Source organism: Patella vulgata, chromosome 9 (assembly GCF_932274485.2).
Source record: "Patella vulgata chromosome 9, xgPatVulg1.2, whole genome shotgun sequence".
NCBI lineage: Eukaryota > Metazoa > Mollusca > Gastropoda > Patellidae > Patella > Patella vulgata.
Window position 1 is genome coordinate 39,545,643 of NC_065887.2, and position 21,178 is coordinate 39,566,820.

General features: G+C 38.2%; 2 protein-coding genes across 2 annotated transcripts; both read left to right on the plus strand.

The window, feature by feature from the left end:
- Nucleotides 1-3,024: 3,024 nt before the first annotated feature.
- LOC126807934 (macrophage mannose receptor 1-like) lies at nt 3,025-9,143 on the plus strand. Its single transcript, XM_056103463.1, has 6 exons — nt 3,025-3,100; nt 3,719-3,860; nt 5,191-5,399; nt 7,738-7,885; nt 8,168-8,358; nt 8,842-9,143. Exons 1-6 carry the CDS (start codon nt 3,049-3,051, stop codon nt 9,069-9,071), a joined length of 972 nt encoding a protein of 323 aa, XP_055959438.1. The 5' UTR covers nt 3,025-3,048; the 3' UTR covers nt 9,072-9,143.
- A 3,111-nt stretch (nt 9,144-12,254) lies between these two features.
- Nucleotides 12,255-19,476, plus strand: LOC126807906 (retinol dehydrogenase 7). Its single transcript, XM_050532788.2, has 5 exons — nt 12,255-12,388; nt 13,882-14,211; nt 15,094-15,358; nt 16,977-17,140; nt 19,131-19,476. The coding sequence occupies exons 2-5, from the start codon at nt 13,899-13,901 to the stop codon at nt 19,346-19,348; spliced, it is 960 nt and encodes a 319-aa protein (XP_050388745.1). The 5' UTR covers nt 12,255-12,388; nt 13,882-13,898; the 3' UTR covers nt 19,349-19,476.
- Nucleotides 19,477-21,178: the final 1,702 nt, after the last annotated feature.

Here is a 21,178-nt window from a genome sequence, read left to right on the forward strand (position 1 = left end):
GTCGCCTGTCCAGCCTCGTCGGTTTTCTCCTCCGTTTCCCGCCCCCCACTGCTAAAGACCCCTATGCGTAAACGAATTATTGAAATAAAATTGAACCATGTTTGTTCCGAAATGACCTAGTTTGTGTTGAGTGGACGTTAAACCCCATTTTTCTCTCTGTCTACAAATTTAACGTCCAATACAGTATGGTATTATGGACAGAGTGTAAGTGTTGAGCGCAGATTTCACATCACGGGCCGATTACTCCCGCGCATACGCTAATCTGTCTAATATCCGTTGACAAATCTGCGCGTGTGGAGTTAAGTCTGCCCAGGGTATTTAATGGATTATCGAGATGATGCTCCGCTGGGGGGGGGGGGGGCTGAGTGCCGAGCTTCGATCTCTAGCTAGCCGGTTATCTATGGCTTGTGGTTTCAATCCCTGGTGTGAGCGTATGTGACTTGGAGATAGGGGCGTCTTCCACCCACCGGAAAGGCACCTGCGCGTGCGCTAAGATAATAAAAATGAAAAACAAGACTCCTCTGCGATATCACATTTGGTGGAAACGGACGTTAAACACTAAGAACAACAACAAATGATAATCCGCCTATTTATGTGGAATTGCTTACTATAATATATTTTAGTAGGAACTGTTCAAATGTTTGCGACCCACACATAGGCATACACGTATCTGAAGATTTATGTCCACTTAACCAGAATTCACGAACACGTTGGCTACATTGCACTTTGATAAAAATTTCAAATATCAGTCAATTGTTTGTGATAAATGTACTAATTTAAACTATACAAACAAAACACTGAAGTTTACGGTAATTAAAACAAATAATTTTGGACATTCAGTCACGTGATGAGTTGACGTATAAAGATAGCGAAATTATTATGAGATACTGCTGACTCGAATTTAAAGCTTATTCTTAGCACACACGCTAATTATGCAGTGATGAAAATTATTTTAACAATCATTACAGTACAAAGTCGATAAAGGACAGATCCTACATGGGACGTCTGACACACTACTTTCATAATTCTTTAAAAACATCGAGGAGTAATCAGCGTAAAGTTGGCAATCTGAGCATCAGTTTGATACGCTTAGATTACAATCGGCGCGCGAAGAGTACAATCTGTGCGGCAGCGAAGATAGCAGTCTGCCCTAGGGTGCCCAACATAAGCAATGAATTGATCCGCATTTTATAGACGCTAACAAGTTCATGTATCTATGAAATTGCTATAAAAGTTGCTTAAAAACTGCTACCCTAGAATCACACTGTAGTGTAACTTCATGGATTATGACCCCTGATTGTTCAAAACATCACATCCGTCTTCATTAGCCCAGTTCGGAGCAAAAGAGTAGGACGTTAAACCCCATTTCATTTCATTTCATTTCGAAACATCACTCTAGAGGTCACAATTTTGATCCGATTTTGAAGAATTTCACCGATACACCATAAAGGTGGCCGAGTTCGAATTTCGTGAATATCGGACCGAAACTTCCCGACAAAATGACCGCTATCGGTACGCAAATAGTGTAAAAGTATGTCATACCAAGGTTGTGGACCCTCTAGATGTCACAGTTTTTATCCTATTTTTAAAATATATCTTTATATCCCAAAGATCATAATTGGATCCTTTCGATATCCACGTAAAACGGACCGAAAATAAATGGATCCTTTCCAAATCCACGTTAAACGGAAAGAAAATTCCAGTTTTTAACTTGTGGACCCTCTAGGGGTCATAGTTATTATGCGATTTTAAAATTGGTTTAAATATATATACGTTATATATATGATGACGGTTGAGTTTGAATTTCTTGAAAATCGGACCGAAACTTCCCGTCTAAATAGCCGCTCCCCTTAAGCAAATAGTGTAAAGGCATATAATACCAAGTTTGTGGACGCTCTAGAGGTCACAATTTTATTCGATTTTGACTAAACTTGAAATATAGGTTTATATCCTAAAGATCTTGGTTCCTTTTAATATTGGCATGTATCAGATGGTAACGGTTGAGTTTGAATTTCTTGAAAATCGGACCGAAACTTCCCGTCTAAATAGCCGCTCCCCTTAAGCAAATAGTGTAAAGGCATATAATACCAAGTTTGTGGACGATCTAGAGGTCACAATTTTTATTCGATTTTGACTAAACTTGAAATATAGGTTTATATCCTAAAGATCTTGGTTCCTTTTAATATTGGCATGTATCAGATGGTAACGGTTGAGTTTGAATTTCTTGAAAATCGGATCGAAACTTCCCGTCTAAATAGCCGCTCCCCTTAAGCAAATAGTGTAAAAGCATATAATACCAAGTTTGTGGACGCTCTAGAGGTCACAATTTTTATTCGATTTTGACTAAACTTGAAATATAGGTTTATATCCTAAAGATCTTGGTTCCTTTTAATATTGGCATGTATCAGATGGTAACCTCGCGGATTATGGCGCCTGATTGTACGAAAAATCGCTTCATTTGCTTGTGGACACTTTAGATGTCACAATTTTTATCCGATCTTGTTGGGATTTAAAATGTATGCATATATCCCAAAGATCTCTGTTCCGTTTGATATTGACACCTCTTGGAAAGTACATCCTGGATTATGGCAGCTTGTTGTATGCTTTTTTTTTTAGCTTTTCTGTCCATCTCTTGCAATATGTGCATGGCAACCGCTTGTTTTTCAAGATTCCAGATTGCTACCATATCTTGTCTAATGTTTTTTTTAATTTTGTATTTTTTCTATTTTGTACTTTTTCAATTTTTCAAGAATATGGATGGTTCTTTAAATAGACATATTCAACAATAAAATCTTAGATTACCTTATCTTATTGACCAATCAAACCGCAGTCACTTACAAATCGATCCATTTAATAAGAAAGTTGTGATTTATTTGGTATAAATAGAAGCCCTTGGGTCGTCACACGGATTTATTTTCTTGCTGGTTGAACGATTTTAATACAATTACTGATAATTATTCGGATATTGGTTATATTTTTAGGGATAAAAAGGACTCCTTTAATTTTGCTTTGTCCAGAAAGAAACATACTCTGAACAGTAAGCCCACGATGATGATCAAAAGGTTATTATTGTTAGCTATCAGTACTACAAGTCTATGTGGTAAGTTTATTAACTTTAACTTTTCAATAACAGTATATTTCAACAATAGTATATTAAATTTAAATTTGGTTATCTGTAAAACCTATTTTTCTACCTCTATTTATTCAATACATATTTACATATTAGAAACATACAAATATAGAATTATGGGACCTGAAAACAAGCCGGGGCTTTTATCAATCCATCTTCCGTAAGAAATCATTTACATAAATATGAATACCTTGTGTTTCAAAATTATAATTGGCATAAGTTAGAAAGAAAGATATGTTAAATCTCAAATAATTAATCAAACGATTATATTGGATATATATCAAATGAGTTAATATACAGATACGGTGATCTGATGTTCATACTACGGAAGGGTAGGTATGCTAACTTCGAGTTGTGAATAGTGCAGTCAAAAGTCTAGAACCTGAAATTAATGGGAAATGAAAGGCATCCGAAGTGATAAGGTATTGCGAAGTTGGTATATTTCGTTAGATAATATATACAATTAGTATCACCAATGTAGGCACCACTGAGACATTAAGTGACAAACATATTCTGGCAAGTTTTATACCATATGAATTCACAAAGACAAAACAAAAACATATAGAAATCTAAAATATGTATTTTCAGTTTGTACGTATGTTTATTTCGATGAAAAAATAAGTTTTGATGCTGCTGTGTTGAAGTGTAAAACACTTGGTATGCAACTAGCCATGGCAAAGACTAAAGATACATATCTGACTCTGTTGAATTTCATTGATACGATTTCAGTGTAAGTAAAATATTGCTCTTTAGATATTAATTATAATGCATATCGCGCTCTAGGCAGAGGCCCGTCTTCATTATCCCAGTTCGGAGCAGAAAAGTAGGACGTTAGACCCCATTTTATTTCTAGGCAGGCTATGCTTGTTTTATGATTATTCTTTAACCCCGGGGTTTACCGTTTAGTTTATGTCACTTCAAGACTCTATGCGTGATTATAGAATCCCTTGCAAACTACAATATTGTGGAATTTGAATCTCCAATTCCGTCCAGTATTTTCGAAGATATATATTACGATTTGAAAATACCATCAATCTAGGTTGAATCTTCAGTATTTACGAATATATGTATGACGATTTCAAAATACCATCGATCTATGCTCCTCGCTATGTAATAAGCAAGCCGTCGTGGTTTTTTTTGTTGGTTTTATTTGGAGGAGGTGGGGGGAATTGCCGTGAACCACATTCATGGGCCTGTTATAGATCCGATTGAATCCAAGCCTGGACATTATCTAGCGTTAATTCTCTTAAAGGGCGTAATGCTCTATCCTTTGACACATTAAAACAGACGGAAATTACATATTAATGTAATATGAATGTATATAAAGTGATTGAGGTTCAATTTATAATAATTTTTTCTTAATTTCCAATCAATTATGTTTGGTGAAATACGTGAACAGTCCATATTAAACAACAATCGTTTAAGCCCACTAAGTCCACTCTACGAGGTTTCTTAATTATTATTTTGCCATTTGTGAATCAGCCAATATTAATTAATTCAGCATTGTCTTTTAGGATTTGTTTTTTTTAGTTCATTTCAAATGGCATAGAATACACGACTCGTGTACTGATTATAAAATGTTCATTGTCTCTTATATATTGGATATTAGGATCCAATATATTTTCACGGCAAGATAAAAACAACAATATTGATTGAAATGGACCAATAATTCGTGTTTGTAATTTCGAAATTATTCAATTAGAGGGTTAGCTCTTTTAATGCAATGTGAGAGATTTTACAGTTTTCGAAAAATGCAAATCACGTATCATTACTTGAACATTGCGAACATAAATGCGACAATAATAAGCAAAATCTTGATTATCCAGTTTAACGTTATGTTGTTATGTAACGCGGGTGTTCTAATCCATTATATATATGAGTCATCCGATGTTCTAGAGAGTTGATTATAGGTTTGTCATGTATATAAATAAATGTCTAAATAATAATAATCAACATAATATTTGAATTCAGAAAAAAACCTGCAATAGACATTTTTAATTTAGATTTTTACATAATGCATCTTTAAGGCACGAGAAGACATTTTTCTCGTTTATTTCTAGCGACCAGGAAGGCTTGTGGTTTGGATTAGAATATAATTCTACCATAAGCCGATATCAATGGTTAAACGGTGAGTTATTGGTAAGGGGAGACTGGAATAACAATCAAGCAGGCAACGGTGATTGTGTAGTTTTCAGAAATGAAAATGCCAAGTGGTTGACGGGAGGATGTGGTGTAGCTCGTCAATATCTTTGTGAAAAAGTTGGCCATGGTAAGTGATTAACTTTATGCAATATTCAATCTTAATTTGTGCAGATGGACGAACTCATTTTAACAGTCACGTGCTTTCTAAGAAAGATGGGGTACTATAAACTAAGCAGGCGACAATGGTGAAGACATTGACATGTGGGTGTATAGTGGTGTGTGTGAAATAGCTTTATTTAACGTCCGCTTCCACTGAAGTGATATCGCCGACAACTGTTTTTATATATATAAAGATAATTTATTTACAAAGTGATTAGCGTAAAAAAAATTAACAGATTAATGAAAAAATATTTATATATACTCTTCAAGAAAAGTAGGGGATATTCAGAAACAATACAAAACTGCGGAAATGCACTGCTGTTTTTATTAGAGGTAACCAGTGTATGTTAATAACAGGCCAATTGCCTACACATGAATATAAACAGTTCATATGGGCGGCTTATCTGACGGCCCCATTTCACTCGCAAAGAGATACACCCTCAAAAGTGAAAATGGACGTTTTTGATTTTTGTCTTAATAATGAGTAATTGCTCCTCCAATCCTCAGACATTCAGCAATTCGTCGTGGCATGCTCCTAATCAACCGTCCAATTACGATTTGGGGCAATCTGACCCGATCAAATTAAACGTAAGACACTAAAGCAAAGATACGCTAAACAGTAAATCTTATGCAAGAACCAATAGGAATGCAAACATGGATAGATTAACCAGCACGCGGCAGTTTTCATCAACCCTTCCTTAAAGTGTCAAATTTGACAATGAACCCCTCCGACGTGTATGGCGCTATTGCGTGTTGCACGAACAGCCCAGTGGTTCTGTTGGGGCGATAAGTTCTTTATCTGTGAACATACTCTCAAAGCATGTCAAGTGTCCATGACTATTTATCATATCACAACCTGCATAGGTATTTGCATTTCAATATCCCCTACCTTTTTGAAGAGTATATATGTACACAGTAAAACAAATGAAACAATCAGGGAAGGGCGATATACATTAAACATACGAAACAGGACGTATATTCTTCCTTCCATTCGTTAGGCCTTCTCCTTCAGTTTGATTGTTATTTCTGACTTTGTTTTTGTTATTCGTTCCTTTGTTATTGGTTCTCTGGAGGAAGAATTCAGAACCTGAAACTACAGAATAAAGAGTAAATATGTGCTTACAATGGATATTTTGTTTTGTTTCGTCTAATAAGGCTTCCGGGGGGGGGGGGGGATGGCAGAATGGGTGCTAGTGGGAAATTTAACAATGATAATAATTTGACCGTGTAAAACGTTGGTCTTATAATCATTTTTATACATATATACTTAATAAAATCATTTTTACGCACCGTCCTTCTGTGTATTTTAATTGGTTAATCAAATGCCAGACAGTTGATGCTTCCCTCTAGGGGAGATTTTTACGATCCGCTTGGATTTTTTAGCATATTGATTTCGTGGGACAGAACGGTTGGCTTTTTCCTCTATGTGAAGTGGTAGCGATGTTTCCACGTGCGTATTTGATTGGTGTGTATGTGCAGTTTTTGGCTACGTCTATGGTTTTGACTCCCCGTGGTGTGTAAGGGGTGATAATAATTTACCCTTCGTATGTCCTGTAATGGGGCAACGTGTTTACTGTGCGTTGCGACCCGTGTCGGTGGAGAGTGGAATCCTGGTTTTTGAGTGGGGATTTGGCATGCGAGCCCTTTCTCTGCAACACATTACTTTGGCCTATGATTCATCTAGACGGGGGATCAGAGTGGCCACTCTGGAGATTGTAGGCTTCCTAATTTAATGCTTTGTTGTTTATTCACTCAGCATTTTCACCCTTTAAAGTTTTAACGTAACGTGTATAGGATTTAATGTATTCCCGAACATACTTATGTAATGAAATGTGGGTTAACGTCCCAGTTTTCTGCACAAGCCTGTCATTATTGTGGAAGAGTACGTTAAACCACCAGGACAGAAATAATTAAGACGGACATCCATCGAATTCAAATGGGACTTCGATTTTTCGTCTCATTCGAACAACTAGGCGTTGTTCCAGGCCAATCCTTTCGATCTGCATGAATGACAAGGGGAAACCAGACTGTTAATTCCCGAGGAATGTTTGCTGTCTACACCGGGATCGAACCCAATAGCTTTTGACTTGTCAGTCAGTGTCCTACCCACTGAGCCACCGTGGGCCCCAATTCGAAACGCAGCTTTCACATGGAAAATCTGATTCATGCGGTTTTTAAAATTATTTTTCAGTTTCCTGCGACTGCATAATAAAATTTAAAACCATGGCATTTATATATTTGAATATATAATTGAATATACATAAAATTGTAGTAATACGTTATATATTTGTGTTTTAATATTTCAGATCCAAGATTTATTGTATTTCTTAGTACCATTAAAGGAACATTTGAAGAGGTCAAGCAAACGTGTTTAGATAGAGGTTATCGCATACCTATAGTTCCCACCGCCGACGATAAGTTGGCGCTAAAACACTTCATCTTATATCACCCCGTGTAAGTTGATTTCTTGTCCCCAGTTTCTACTTCATCACACCCTATTTCTATATTTCATTATAACAGACTAAAACGAAGTTTTTTAAAAGGTTCATGAATTTCTCGACATCTCCAAAAGAATTATTAATCATTATTATAGTTAAGCACATTGTACATAAATTAAACGTTAAGTTTTTTTGGGTGACCCGAACAAGTGCTTGCTTTATGAATTTTCAGTTGTCTTTTAGGAGCGACCCGAACTATTTATTATATTTTCTCGGATGATAAATCATTATGTTTCAGCACTAGAGATGTATTTCTTGGGATAGAGAAAACTCCAGCTGGTAACTATCAGTGGTTAGATGGCGTAGATGTCGAATACTATGCTTGGAAGGATATAGCCAATTGTCCTCTAAACATCAACATTCAACATGATGGCTTCCATTGTGGAAATGATGTACCCAGACCATATATCTGTGAACATAATGTATCAAGTATGTTACTTCTTTATCATCAACCCCGGCCACTTTGTTTCGTTTTTGTCAATTGTCATCACCATTAAGCTTTCTTTAGCCAGTTTTCTTTTTAAAATGTCTTGCTAAATTCCCCCCAACGTCCCCACTTATTTCAATTCCATTTAAACCTTTACTTCCGCCATCGTGTTTATATTTTAGCCAAATTCTCGTTCTGCGAATCGGCTTTCCCCTATATAACTTCTAGTCGCTTCGAATCCCACCCCCTTCTCAACTTTTGGTCGTTACTATACGGTCGGTGGTGTTTGTTCCTATACGGTGAGAAATTCCGATTTCAGGGTCTAAACGTACGACTCACGGTTTGAACTTTATGTTCGTCGCTGCATTGATTGAACGGAAAATAAAATAAACATTTAAAAGTTTTATTTCTGAAATTTTACGTCGATTGTAGTAATCACGATTAGACACATTGTTTTGGATTAGTTTAATAGTTTATAGTTTCAGTGAGTTCCCAGCAGCCTTTGGCCACACTGATTTCCACAACCGTCAACATCCCAGCTGTACCTCTACAAGAACATGATGTTATGATAACAACACAATGTGCTATGCTATGTAATGCTAACATACAATGTTATTATTTTACATTTAAATTACAACAATGTCATCTTTATGGTAACCTTGACTACATAGTAACCGGAAGTGGTGACCATTCCTTGTGGTCCAGTATGATCTAATCAATTGTATGTAATTGTACAAGGAGAGGAGTCATATAGACTATGAACATTCCTCAATCCTGTTCATTCTTTCAATAAAAAATTGTTTACCAAAAAATGGAATTTATTTAGGTTAAGTGTACATGGAGTCAACTCAATATTCATATCTTTGTAGATCAAATTGTAGATCAAATCTCAGCTCACCTAATACAAATCTCTGTCTTCTTCAGAGACAAGATACTCGACATACCAATAAAACATTATGAAACGCGATCTTTCTTCATTATTATCAATTTAAAATGACCTGGTTTGTGTTGAGTGGATGTTAAACCCCATCCCTCTCTCTCTCTCTCTCTCTTGTATAGTCAGAAACTAATATCTGTTGGCATTACCGATCCACTGTCAAATCTCCCATTCACCATGTGACATTTCTACAAAACACAAATATATAAATTTGATATCTTAAAACCAAATAATCAAGTTTCCAATAAACCTACTCCCAAATAAAGTTTTTGTGTTTTGTTAAATGAGAAACGCTAGAAATATTTCTTCTTGGTCTGATCATAAGGGGTTGTGCCTCGCGTGACATGCATTTGCAGTGCGTTGATGGGTAATGATACTAATCCCCCATTTGGTAGAAAAGTAATTAGAATATTGGAATATGACTTATACATGTATGTACATAAAGCTAAATTGTTCAGCTGTGGCATCATTATGTTACAATGTGATACACTGAGATTTTGTTTGTGACTTGCGTGACATGAAAAGGTGACTTGTGCGACAAATAGAAATAACACGGATGTTTCAATTTAATCAACTAATTGTTTTGCTGTATTTCATCGTCAAAACAAACAAGAATTAATTTGCTCAAAAGAAAATTTCAATAAAAATTCATTGTCTCACACAGACCCATACGTCTCTCCGAACACATTTCATACAAGATCAGCATGTTCAAAACTATTTCATTAAATGTCAATTATATTCAAAAATTTCATGCCTTCGACAATATACAAACGAAAACATTGTTAAAAAGAAAGGAGAGAGAGGTTAAAGTCCACTCAACACGAACTAGGTCATTTCAGGGCTAACATATGGGTCAGTTTTTTTTAATAATTCGCTTTAGTAGTGGGAAGGAAGGGGGGACCGGAGGCCCCGGAGAAAACCCACGAGGTTGGACAGGCGACCCTACCCCTTGTCACATTAAAAAGGAAGATATAGTAGAACAATTAGCGTGAACTGTGACTCGCGTGACACGACTTTAAGCACTGGAAAAGGGCCTAGCTTTACAAAAATACATTAAGATATTCAGTTTCTTACGCTTACTCGTCGTGCATATTTGTCAAATAATAAAGTTATTTTAAAGGGGTGCTATAAAACAAATATACTCACTTTTGTGACTTGAGTGGTCATCAAAATGAGGTGGTTTTCAGATCCTGCAGATAAATTGGTGATCGGCATCACTCATCGACAAATTTCTTTTCCTGAGTCAAAGGTGACTGTTTTGGTCTTATCTCGTCAAAATTGACCCAGATTATAATATAATGTTCAAGGGATAATCCATTGCATAATTTAAAGGGGTGATATTAGGATACAAATGGTGCTTTAAAAACAAGGTACTTTTGTGATTTTAATATTTGGTTTGATATTCTGTTAGCCTGGAATGGCTGATATGGTCTTTTACACGAGACTAGTTGGCTCTACAGTAGTTGTACCTTGTGAACACTCAAATGACAAAAGTTATCATCTGATCTACATGAATTTTGTGTGCATTAATACATTACTAAGTGAAGAATCCTATAAAACGGCGAGTTTGCATAGGAGATGAATACTTCAAGAAATTCCCCTGCTTTGTGGTTTCCCACAGTGATCATTTTTGGCCCCGGTGTTATTTATCATCTTCTCCAAACGCACAGCTTTACATTAGCTTCGAAGAAGAATCCCAATCGCACACAGTCGCAGAAGTGGAGACATGTCTGCAAGAAATCCATAACTGGATGGCCCTTCATTTTCTACGGCTAAACCCTTATCAACTTTAAAAACTAGGAAAGATTAAAACTTATTTAAGCTCTGAATATCTCGAACTTTTGACTCATGCTTTAATAACAACTAAATTGGATTATCTTAACGCTCTACTGCATGGGCTTCTCAAATCATAAATTCAACGTAGACTGCACGTCTACTTACTGGAAAATTGCTTATATCACCAAAATACTGAAAGCCCTTCACTGGCTTCCTGTACATCAAAGAATACTATTTAAAATACTCGTGTTGACCTACAAAGCTATAAACAACTCTGTTCCATCCTACATCAAAAATTTCATCTTCACATATATTCAAGGAAAATGTCTACGATCTTCTTCAAAACATCTCTTAATTGTACAATCGACGAGTTTAGAAATGATCGAACGTTCATTCCAGTACTCTTCAGCTCATTTGCGGAATTCACTACCCCTTCATATAAGAGAATCAATGTCCGTCCGTCTGCATTTTCAAAACAAGACTGAAAACTCACCTGTTCATACAACACTAGGGTTGAAATGAAACCAAAATGTATAACTTTGCAAGCGCATTTGGAACTCCTAATACGAGTATTTATTGCGCTTTATCAATTTGGATGTTATGTTATCTTATCTTATATTCTACGGGGGCGATCAGTGTTACAGACATTATTTTTTGACATTCATTATGGGGTAGGACTGTGAATGGCACCATGGATTTGAACCCCCCCCCCCCATTCACAGCTTTTAGACCCGCTACAGAATTCATGCTATTGGCACGAGGGTGTTTTCACTCAAAAACATGTAATGGTCTACAAGTTTCTGAGAGTCCAGACCCGGCACATTGGTAATTTATCAATTTGGATGTTATGTTATCTTATCTTATATTCTACGGGGGCGATCAGTGTTACAGACATTATTTTTTGACATTCATTATGGGGTAGGACTGTGAATGGCACCATGGATTTGAACCACCCCCCCCCCCCATTCACAGCTTTTAGACCCGCTACAGAATTCATGCTATTGGCACGAGGGTGTTTTCACTCAAAAACATGTAATGGTCTACAAGTTTCTGAGAGTCCAGACCCGGCACATTGGTAATTTATGGAATTTCTTGCTAATGGATCGTTTAAGATGAATGTGACGATTTGGGACTATTGACTAGACATGATAAAAGTTCGAAGTTCACACAGGGGAAGGTCACACAGCAGTAACTTGTTTGTTATCGTATATCAAGACTGCTGATTAAACTGTTTGTTGGTGTGTTTATATTGGGTGCAGAGAATCACTCCGTTATTACATATATTTTATGTAAGAAGTGTGACGTGTGCTGCGTTACAGGTAGGCTATAAATACTGTTAAGCTGTTTGTATTTACTTGATCTACAAGAAATGAAATGAAATGGGGTTTAACGTCCTACTGTTCTGCTCCTATGCTGGGCTAATGAAGACGGTACTTGATCTACAAAAGTTCAGCTGTTCTTATATAGGTCATCACTTACAGTATACTAGCCTATAATTAAACATACTGGATAGACTAGTTTATAGCAATATACACTGGGGATACTAGTCTATAATAATAAGCACTGGATACACTAGTCTAATATAATAAACCATGGATATCCTAGTCTATAGAAATATATATAAATTTTATAATAATGGGCACTCTACATCAGGCATGTGTCATGTGGGTAGGGAATGTTATTTCTCCTACATTCAACGAATAAACAAACATGCCAAGCATTGCCGCCATTTTGGTCTCACTTCACTCACTCCTGTACATGTATGGGCCTAATTGAGCAGAGATATTGTCTCAGAGCTTCTGGTTTGATCAAATTCTAGGGTAATCCCCCAGACCTCACGCCAAACTTGACATTGTCTCCACTCCAGACACTTGCTGCTCACATTTCTGGAATATGACCCACAGAGTCTAATGATGGTTTGATGTACGTGTTTAATTGCCGTGACATGTGTCACGTACAAGACACTAGATGCTTACCCTATAGATAACACCTGATAACAGAGGTTACTAAGCTCACCTGTTCTAATCTTGTGTGTTTTATCACCATAACATTATTCGAGTTCGCTGCAATCTATACTGTGTTGATTTGTTTAACGTCTTCAACATGACTGTAAAAGAAAGAATTGGGAATGGGGTTTAACGTCAACTCGACACAAACTAGGTCATTTCGGGACTGACACGATGCAATTTATTTCAATAATTAGCGTAGGGGTCTTTACTCTTTATCACTTACAATCGGGGAATCGAAACCAAACATAACAGCATCGTGTCATCCGAGTCCATCTGTCTCAGGATTCATCAAGAAAGTTCCTCTGGATTTTCTGCCGCGGGTTTCCCATGACGGATTGCTTCGCAAGGACAGTGTCTAGTCGTTTTGATCGGACAAAAAACCGAGGTCCCGTGTACACATTGGTGTGCACGGACAAGATCCCTTGACAGTTAGAATTAGATATAAGAGTAGATCATAGTGCAGCTGTCCGGGAATAATCTTATTCATTTATTCTGTATGTCCCAAGATCGCCATTATGCCTATACAGTATTTTTACCCCGCCAATCTACCGCCGTCGAGTGGATATAGTGGCCATTGTTCTCGGGCCTACCTTCGTGAGTGGGATAGTGTGGGCCCCTATAGAGTCTAACGTTAGCTTTATTCATGTTTGCTTATGCTGCTTGGTCAGACCTTGCCTACTACACGCACATCTACCCCCACGGCCCCAAATTCCCTAGACCCCACACACACACGCACACACCCACACACACGAAAACACCTCTTCCTCCCAGTGCCATATAATAGACCATATTTGTGTTTATAGATTAAAGAGAAAGCAACATGCTGTTGTGGGTTACAGTACTAATAGGATGCTTCACCTTAAAATGGTTCTTGGGGAGGTTAAAGGTCAAGAATTATGCTGAAAAGTACGTCTTAGTAACCGGGTGTGATACAGGATTTGGAAATCTTTTAGCGAAAAGATTAGATCGTTTGGGATTTCAGGTTATTGCTGCCTGTCTGAAACAAGATGCTGCAGCTGAATTGAAGAAGACTTCATCCGAACGTCTTCAGACACTTCAATTAGATGTTACGTCTGAAGATAATATCAAGTCTGCACTCACCAAGGTGAAATCAATTTTACCTTCAAATAAAGGTGAGCTTGAAAACTATAAGAATTGTTCGGGGGGGGGGGGGGCGGTTCACGTGCTAACATATATAAGAACTGTTCTTATGGGTCACTCGTTAATGCATATAGGAATTGCTTTGGGGGTTACGAGCTAATCATCCTCAGTTTCGTCTTGATCGTAGCTTGAGCTACACTTTACAAACCAGTCTTACTAATGAAACGGCCTTCGCTTTTATAAGGGCAGATAACCCTATTCATGTATATTTACTGAATGATTTATGTAAATAATGTATATATTTCTAATTCATTGATATTTTATTGTATTATCAAATTCTGTAGTTATGTTTCGCTGATTTCAAATATGTGATAACATCTAAAATGTTTCACTTTTATTATAATCATTACTATTCGTTCTTTGTCTAAAATGTTTCATAAATCACTACCATTGTCGGGGGTTGGGGTGACCAAGTAGTCTAGAGTGTCGCGCTTCCAGCTCTAGCTGGCCGGTTACCTCAGGCTTGCGGTCGTGGCTTGGAGATATATGAATTGTTCTAGGGGTAACACGCTAATATATATAGGAATTGTTTTAGTGGTTAGTGCTAATATATATAGGAATTGTTCTAGTGGTTACGTGCTCATATATATATATATATATATATATATATATATATATATTCCAAAATTATTAGCACAACCGCAAAGCTGCACTACTTTGTTTCACGGTAAATGATGAAAAGATAAAAAAAAAAGGTATGCCGACACAAATATATAGGAATTGCTCTTGGGCTCACATGCTAATATATGTTGGAATTGTTGCAGGGGGCACGCGCTAATGTTGAAATCAGTTTGTGTCGGCATACCTATATGTGAATTGAACCGATATAATGTTTTATATATATGTAATTATAGGTCTATGGGCAGTTGTAAATAATGCCGGTGTAGGTGGCGCTATCGGACCTATCGAATGTTTAAACAGAAAAGACTACATGGATTCACTTGCTGTTAATTTATTTGGCGTAATAGACGTCACTAAAATGTTTTTACCACTGATAAGAAAGGAAAAGGGAAGGGTAGTTAACATCGCCAGCATGCTTGGACGCATTGCTTTGACACCGGCACCGGCACCGTACTGTGTTGCAAAATATGGCGTAGAAGCTTTCTCAGATTGCCTACGGTACGTTATAATTTTTCTAAGAGGAACTGTGAGTCATGTCACAAACCAGGTCATTTCGGGACCTTACCCGTAGGGGTCTTTATCAGTGGAAGAAACCGAAAGACTTGGAGAAAACCCACGAGGTTGGGCAGGCGATCCTACTCCTTGTCACGTACATGCAGGAAATCAATCTACGCCACTTGACAGACCTTATGATGCAACGCGCACGCGTTAACCATTCGGCCACCCAACCCCCCTAAGTGGGGTTGAACGTTCTAATTTACTGTATCAACTGGGAAGATAAAGACGGACATACGCCATACAATGTGCTATGAGAGAATTTTGACCGGGCAGCAGCGCTACGGCCTACACCCTTTTCGAATTCCACGTGTTAAGTGTTTTTTTACGTGCACGTCAATGTGTACAATGGACCTCGGTCCTTGTCAGGCCATCCGTCCTGCATCACTGACATAGGGAAATCAACACTGGGATCTAACCCGAGACCTCCTGATTAGCCAGCCATCGTCTTTACTCGCTGAGCAACCGCGGCTTCCAATCAGAATTTGGACTCTAGGCTGCTAACAGTGTTTCTAACATTCCGATTATCTTAATATATATAACCACAAAGAGTCCAATATACCACAATCGATTTTTGAAATTTCCAGTGACCGTAATCTTTACAACGACAGAGAGCCTAAAATTATCATCTCATAAAATATTGAAGGTGGGTTAACCACCTTGATTACCGCCTCATTCTTCACCAAAATTGGACGGAAAATGAAAATTCGAATACTATATAGACAATAGAAAAAAAAGTAAACAACAAATGTCATGCAAAATGTAAAATTAAACCAGCGAAAAATAGTTTTGCAATCTGATTAAAATACAGATCTATATTTCGTTTCGTTTTTATATACTTTTGATGGCCTCTACTACATGACGATCTGACCGATTGTACGCGTGGGTGGGGAGGGGTGACCAGGGGTCATACTTACAATCTTTGACGTTATGATTTCAGTTATTAACCAATCAGCTTCGGTGTTAAAAACGACTTTTCGGAAAAACACCTTCAGGCTTGTTTTGTTTTCTATCGTTGCGAATGTCTACACACGGGTTCGCGCAGCGCATGGTAGGATCTCGACGCAACAGTTCATGTGTGATTGCCTAATCCCTCGCATCACCCAGAACGCGATGTATTTAACAATTCTTCCAGATCCTGGTATAATGATAACAAATAAAAGAAAATTTTGAACGATAAAAAGCGAAACGAAATAGGATCTATGTTTTAATAGTTTTTATGTTTATTTTGGGTTTAACCGAGTGTCGAATTTACACCGTGGCTCGTGGCATTGGGATCTAGGGAGCCTATCACCAACGTGTATACCATGTTCTACCTTGTTATAAAGCCATTCCTACACGCACTGTAGTCTTAAACATTCGTCGGCATCCTCGACTTTAATTAACATTTTTTATAACAGACCTTTAACCCCTCTAGGTGTGTGTAGGTTTATGTGTGTGTGTGTGGGGGGGGGGGGGGGGCTTGTAACTGGAATCCGACACTAGTTTTGACCCCCCCCCCCCGCCTCTGTTTCATTGACAACTTTACCCTGACGGGTTTTTTTTGTAAATATTGTTTCAGACGAGAGGTGTATCACCAAGGAATAAAGGTCAGTATCTTGGAACCGGGATATTTTAACACAGAGATAATCAACACCCAGCAGGTTCATAAAAGATTTCAAGAAGCATTTAATCAAGGAGATTCTGATTTCCAGCATTATTACGGACAGGAGTTTATTGATCAAAGTATGTTTTATTTAAATCATGGGTTTATGTGGGTCCTCCAGTTTTTCCCCACTTCTAAGGACCTCTGCGTGCAGTGGAATTATTGAAATAAACAATGGTTATTCGGCTAATGTTCACGATACCATGGACCGTGTATAGATGTAAATTCTAAGGAGGAGTTTGAGAAATTAATCAAAAATCACATCGCTTAATTTGCCGTTGACATTGAGATCTCGTCGTGTCTCGCACGAGCGGCAGAGAAACCAACCAACGGGACACGTTGCCTGTCCATCTATATACGGTCCATGACGATACCGTGGGTACGATAGGGCTATTATGTTGGTTCAACCGTCTCTCGATCTTTTGACCTTTGACCTTGAGCATCGGCTTAGTCTAAACGTTTAAAACCTTCAGTATGTCCAGCTGGTTTATATGATATTTACATTTATAGTATTTTGTATAACGACAGTCTGCTCGATCACTGTATTCCGCGGGTTAGGGTGCTTCAACCGGCTGTTGGTCTTTAGACCTTGCCCGTTGACCTTGACAAAACGCCTAAAACACATGTTATATTGAGTGGAATAATGAAATGTAGTGCTCCGACTAGGCTAATGAAGACGAGCATCCGCCACACTGTGTACCATGGTGGCCACTTTTCCCGGAACGGGGTGCTACGATCTAATCTTGACCGTTGATCTTCACAAAACTTCTTAAACCTTTACTGTTTCAGACTGGTTTTTTTAAACACAATCATGTTGCACAGAGAGGAATATTTAAATGAAATGCCCCGATAAGACCTAGGAAGACGCCATACAGTGTGCTATGATGGCAATTTTGCCCGGAACGGCGCGCTACGGCCTAATCGTGACCGTTGACTTTGACAAAACGTCTAAAACCTTTACTGTGTCCGTCTGTTTCTTTTGATACCCATGTTGTATAGGATGGAATAGTGAAATCGAATGCTCCGACTGAACTAATAATGAAGACGGACATACGCCATACCCCATGTTCCTGAAACAACGACTGCGAGTTTCATAACATCTGGCCGTTGCTTGTTTACTTCACAATTCCGGAACTTATAGCTATGTTATCTACAGACACGTGAGCAGTATAGCCTCCAATCAGAGGTTGTGACATCGCGACCTCCACGGAAACTTTGACATTGAACGAACCTTCTTTGCAACTCGATTATCACAGGTAGACATTTTAGCTTAAACGCGCGAGACTTGGTATTCGCGACGATCGAGGAATCTGATAGGCTCACAAGTTGGGCTTTTACCCAATCGAAATTAGTACCGCAATATGCAGGGTATTACGTGAAGGCCTTGATAAGATGTACGTAGTTAAAGCGAGATCAAGCCTTCTATTGGAGATAGCCACCCACACCCATGAACACGGGTCATCCAGCTTAGCAAGCAACCAGCAGTCTATTAAGACCCTCTCGGCTTTTCTCGCCCAATAACCTTGGGCATAGGGACATCTGGGATCGATCCCATGTTTATACATGGCGTCACAAAGGGTCGCATGCCTAAAGCTGTGGGTTCTATCCGGGTCCTCCTGCTCAGGGTTAAATTAACCAATAAAGGGCCAACCCCGAAAATAATTTTGTGTTAAAATCCTCTACCTAAGGGCCGAGCAACTAACCCAGTATTTGTGATATGTTTTCAAACAGCCTAAACCCGTCAGTCTTCATCTGGAAATGGAGACCGGTGTCCCAAGCTGTATTATACGGTGTCTGGATAAAACCAGACTTTTATTTTATAAAAATAATGTGCAGGTGATATTTACCTTTTCGTTATCAAGTATAGCACATGGGTCATTGACTGTATAGACTTCTAAAAGAATAGCAATAGATTATCAGGTCACCCAACGAAAAACATTGACCCGAAATCTTAAACAGGTTTTGTTAGGTGACGAATTTAGAAATTAATTCAGAACTTTTATTCAATGTGCCTCCTGTTTGACACGTGGTTACATAATCTCTAATAATAACCCATGTATGTATTTTCAGCTAAGATGTTGATTAACAAACTGCCGGAAACATCATCTAATAAATTATTCAAAGTAATCGATGCTTACGAGCATGCTATTACTGCCAGATACCCAAAACCCAGATACATCGTTGGAAAAGATGCTAAATACTTCGTCAGGTTGTTATGGACTATCCCAGAATGGATGTCGGATTTTGTTATTTGTTTAAACTCGCCTCGTCCACAGGGATCACGATAGGCCACGTCAATGAACGTGTCCCAGAGCGAATATGGCCACCCGATCTTGACAACAATAAGACTGAACATTTACGATTTTGTAAAACTTCTCCAAGGTCATTAAAATTGCACTTTCTACAGAAAGCTCTAGTGTTCATCTAACGAAATAATTTAACATATGTGTTATTATACTTTAATTAGAAAATATTAGCTTTAAATTAGGGGGGTTGGATGGCCGAAGGGTTAGCACGTGCACGCTGTATCAGAAGGTCTTTCATTGAGTCAACTGGTGTGGTTTCGATTCCCCGGTTGTAGGTGACAAGGAGTAGAGTCGCCTGTCCAACCTCGTGGGTTTTCTTCGGGTATTCCGGTTTCCTCCTACTGCTGAAGACCCCTACGCGCAAGCGAATTATTACAATAAAATTAAACCACATCTTAGTCCCGAAATGACCGAGTTTTCGTCAAGTGGACGTTAAACCCCATTTCTATCTCTATCTTTATTTATCTGAGATAGAAAATTGTGTTACTTTAACGAGGCGACGACGACATAATCTGATTGGTTGACGTCATATTTACATGTCATAATAATTGACGTCCATGATAGGTTAATTTAAATTAACTCGAGTTACTTTGTACTTTATTCATATCAGGTGTGATTCATACGCCTAAAGTGCCTAATTTGTTTATTTTATATGCAAGGGACCAACGGTGGCTTGGGGATTAGATCCATCCCTGTGTTGGACCAGAAAATTCAAGCCTGGTTTCCCCTTGTGGGTTATGCAGGAAATGGATCTGGCTATAAAAAAAGGTGAAATCTGAAGTATACCATTTACGTTATAGAACACCTGACAGGTGGAAATTAAAATAGCCGACAGCACGGTGTATGATCGTCTTCAATAATCCAGCTGGTGGGGAAAAGGATACGTTAAACCAAAGTTCATTTCTTATTTGGTTTGAGTAAGGTCAGAATGTGTATATTGAAATTTCAATGTTTAACCTTGTACAGACTTTGCAGAAAAACATGGCCAGCTATACAGACTTTGCAGTAAAACACGGCCAGCTATTAATCGTCTGTGGTGGACAGCATTCAGCCTAACAAAATTTTGGGAAAAGTTGGTGCCAAGTATTAATATTAAAAACAATTGGGAAATCAATTGTGGTTTTAATCCGTTTCAATATCGATGGTTATCTCCCTTGTGATGTTTGTTACTCTGCAAACATTAAAAAGCGGTAACTGCGATTTCCATTCCGCCCCGCGTTTCCACTAAGATCTGGAAGAATTGTTATCATTGACGTGTTCTGGATTATGTGAGGGTTTAGGCAATGAAACGGTCTGTTACAGCGAGCTTTTGAGCTATTGTGCACGGAACTGTGGGTAATCCATTAGAAACATCAATGCTGATTGGTTGATCAAATGTCTGAAGTCATAGGGTCGAAAGCCGCTCGTATGACCTCTGACGCGACCTATCACTATAACCGATCAGAGCTTCATGTAGTGTAGGCCATCGAAAGTATATAAAAAAAACGAAACGAAATATAGATCTGTATTTTAATCAGATTGTTAGAAAACACTTATCTGCGATATCACCCGCGGTTTTATCTGAGATTATCTAGTAGGCGGTCTTTGATTATGTTGTCAAGTCCTATCAGCAGGCCCCGCGACAATGACCCCTTGACCCTGGGAGAAACAACTTAGCGAGGGGTGTCGTTTATGTGTGTGTGGGCAGATCATTGAATTGGGGGACACTTGTGTGCTTGCACACCAACAATTGCTGGACCATTGGGTTTTCGAGGACCAAAATCGGTCCTCGAATTTAGAAACCTGTGTAATCTACTTTCCACCCCCTGTCGA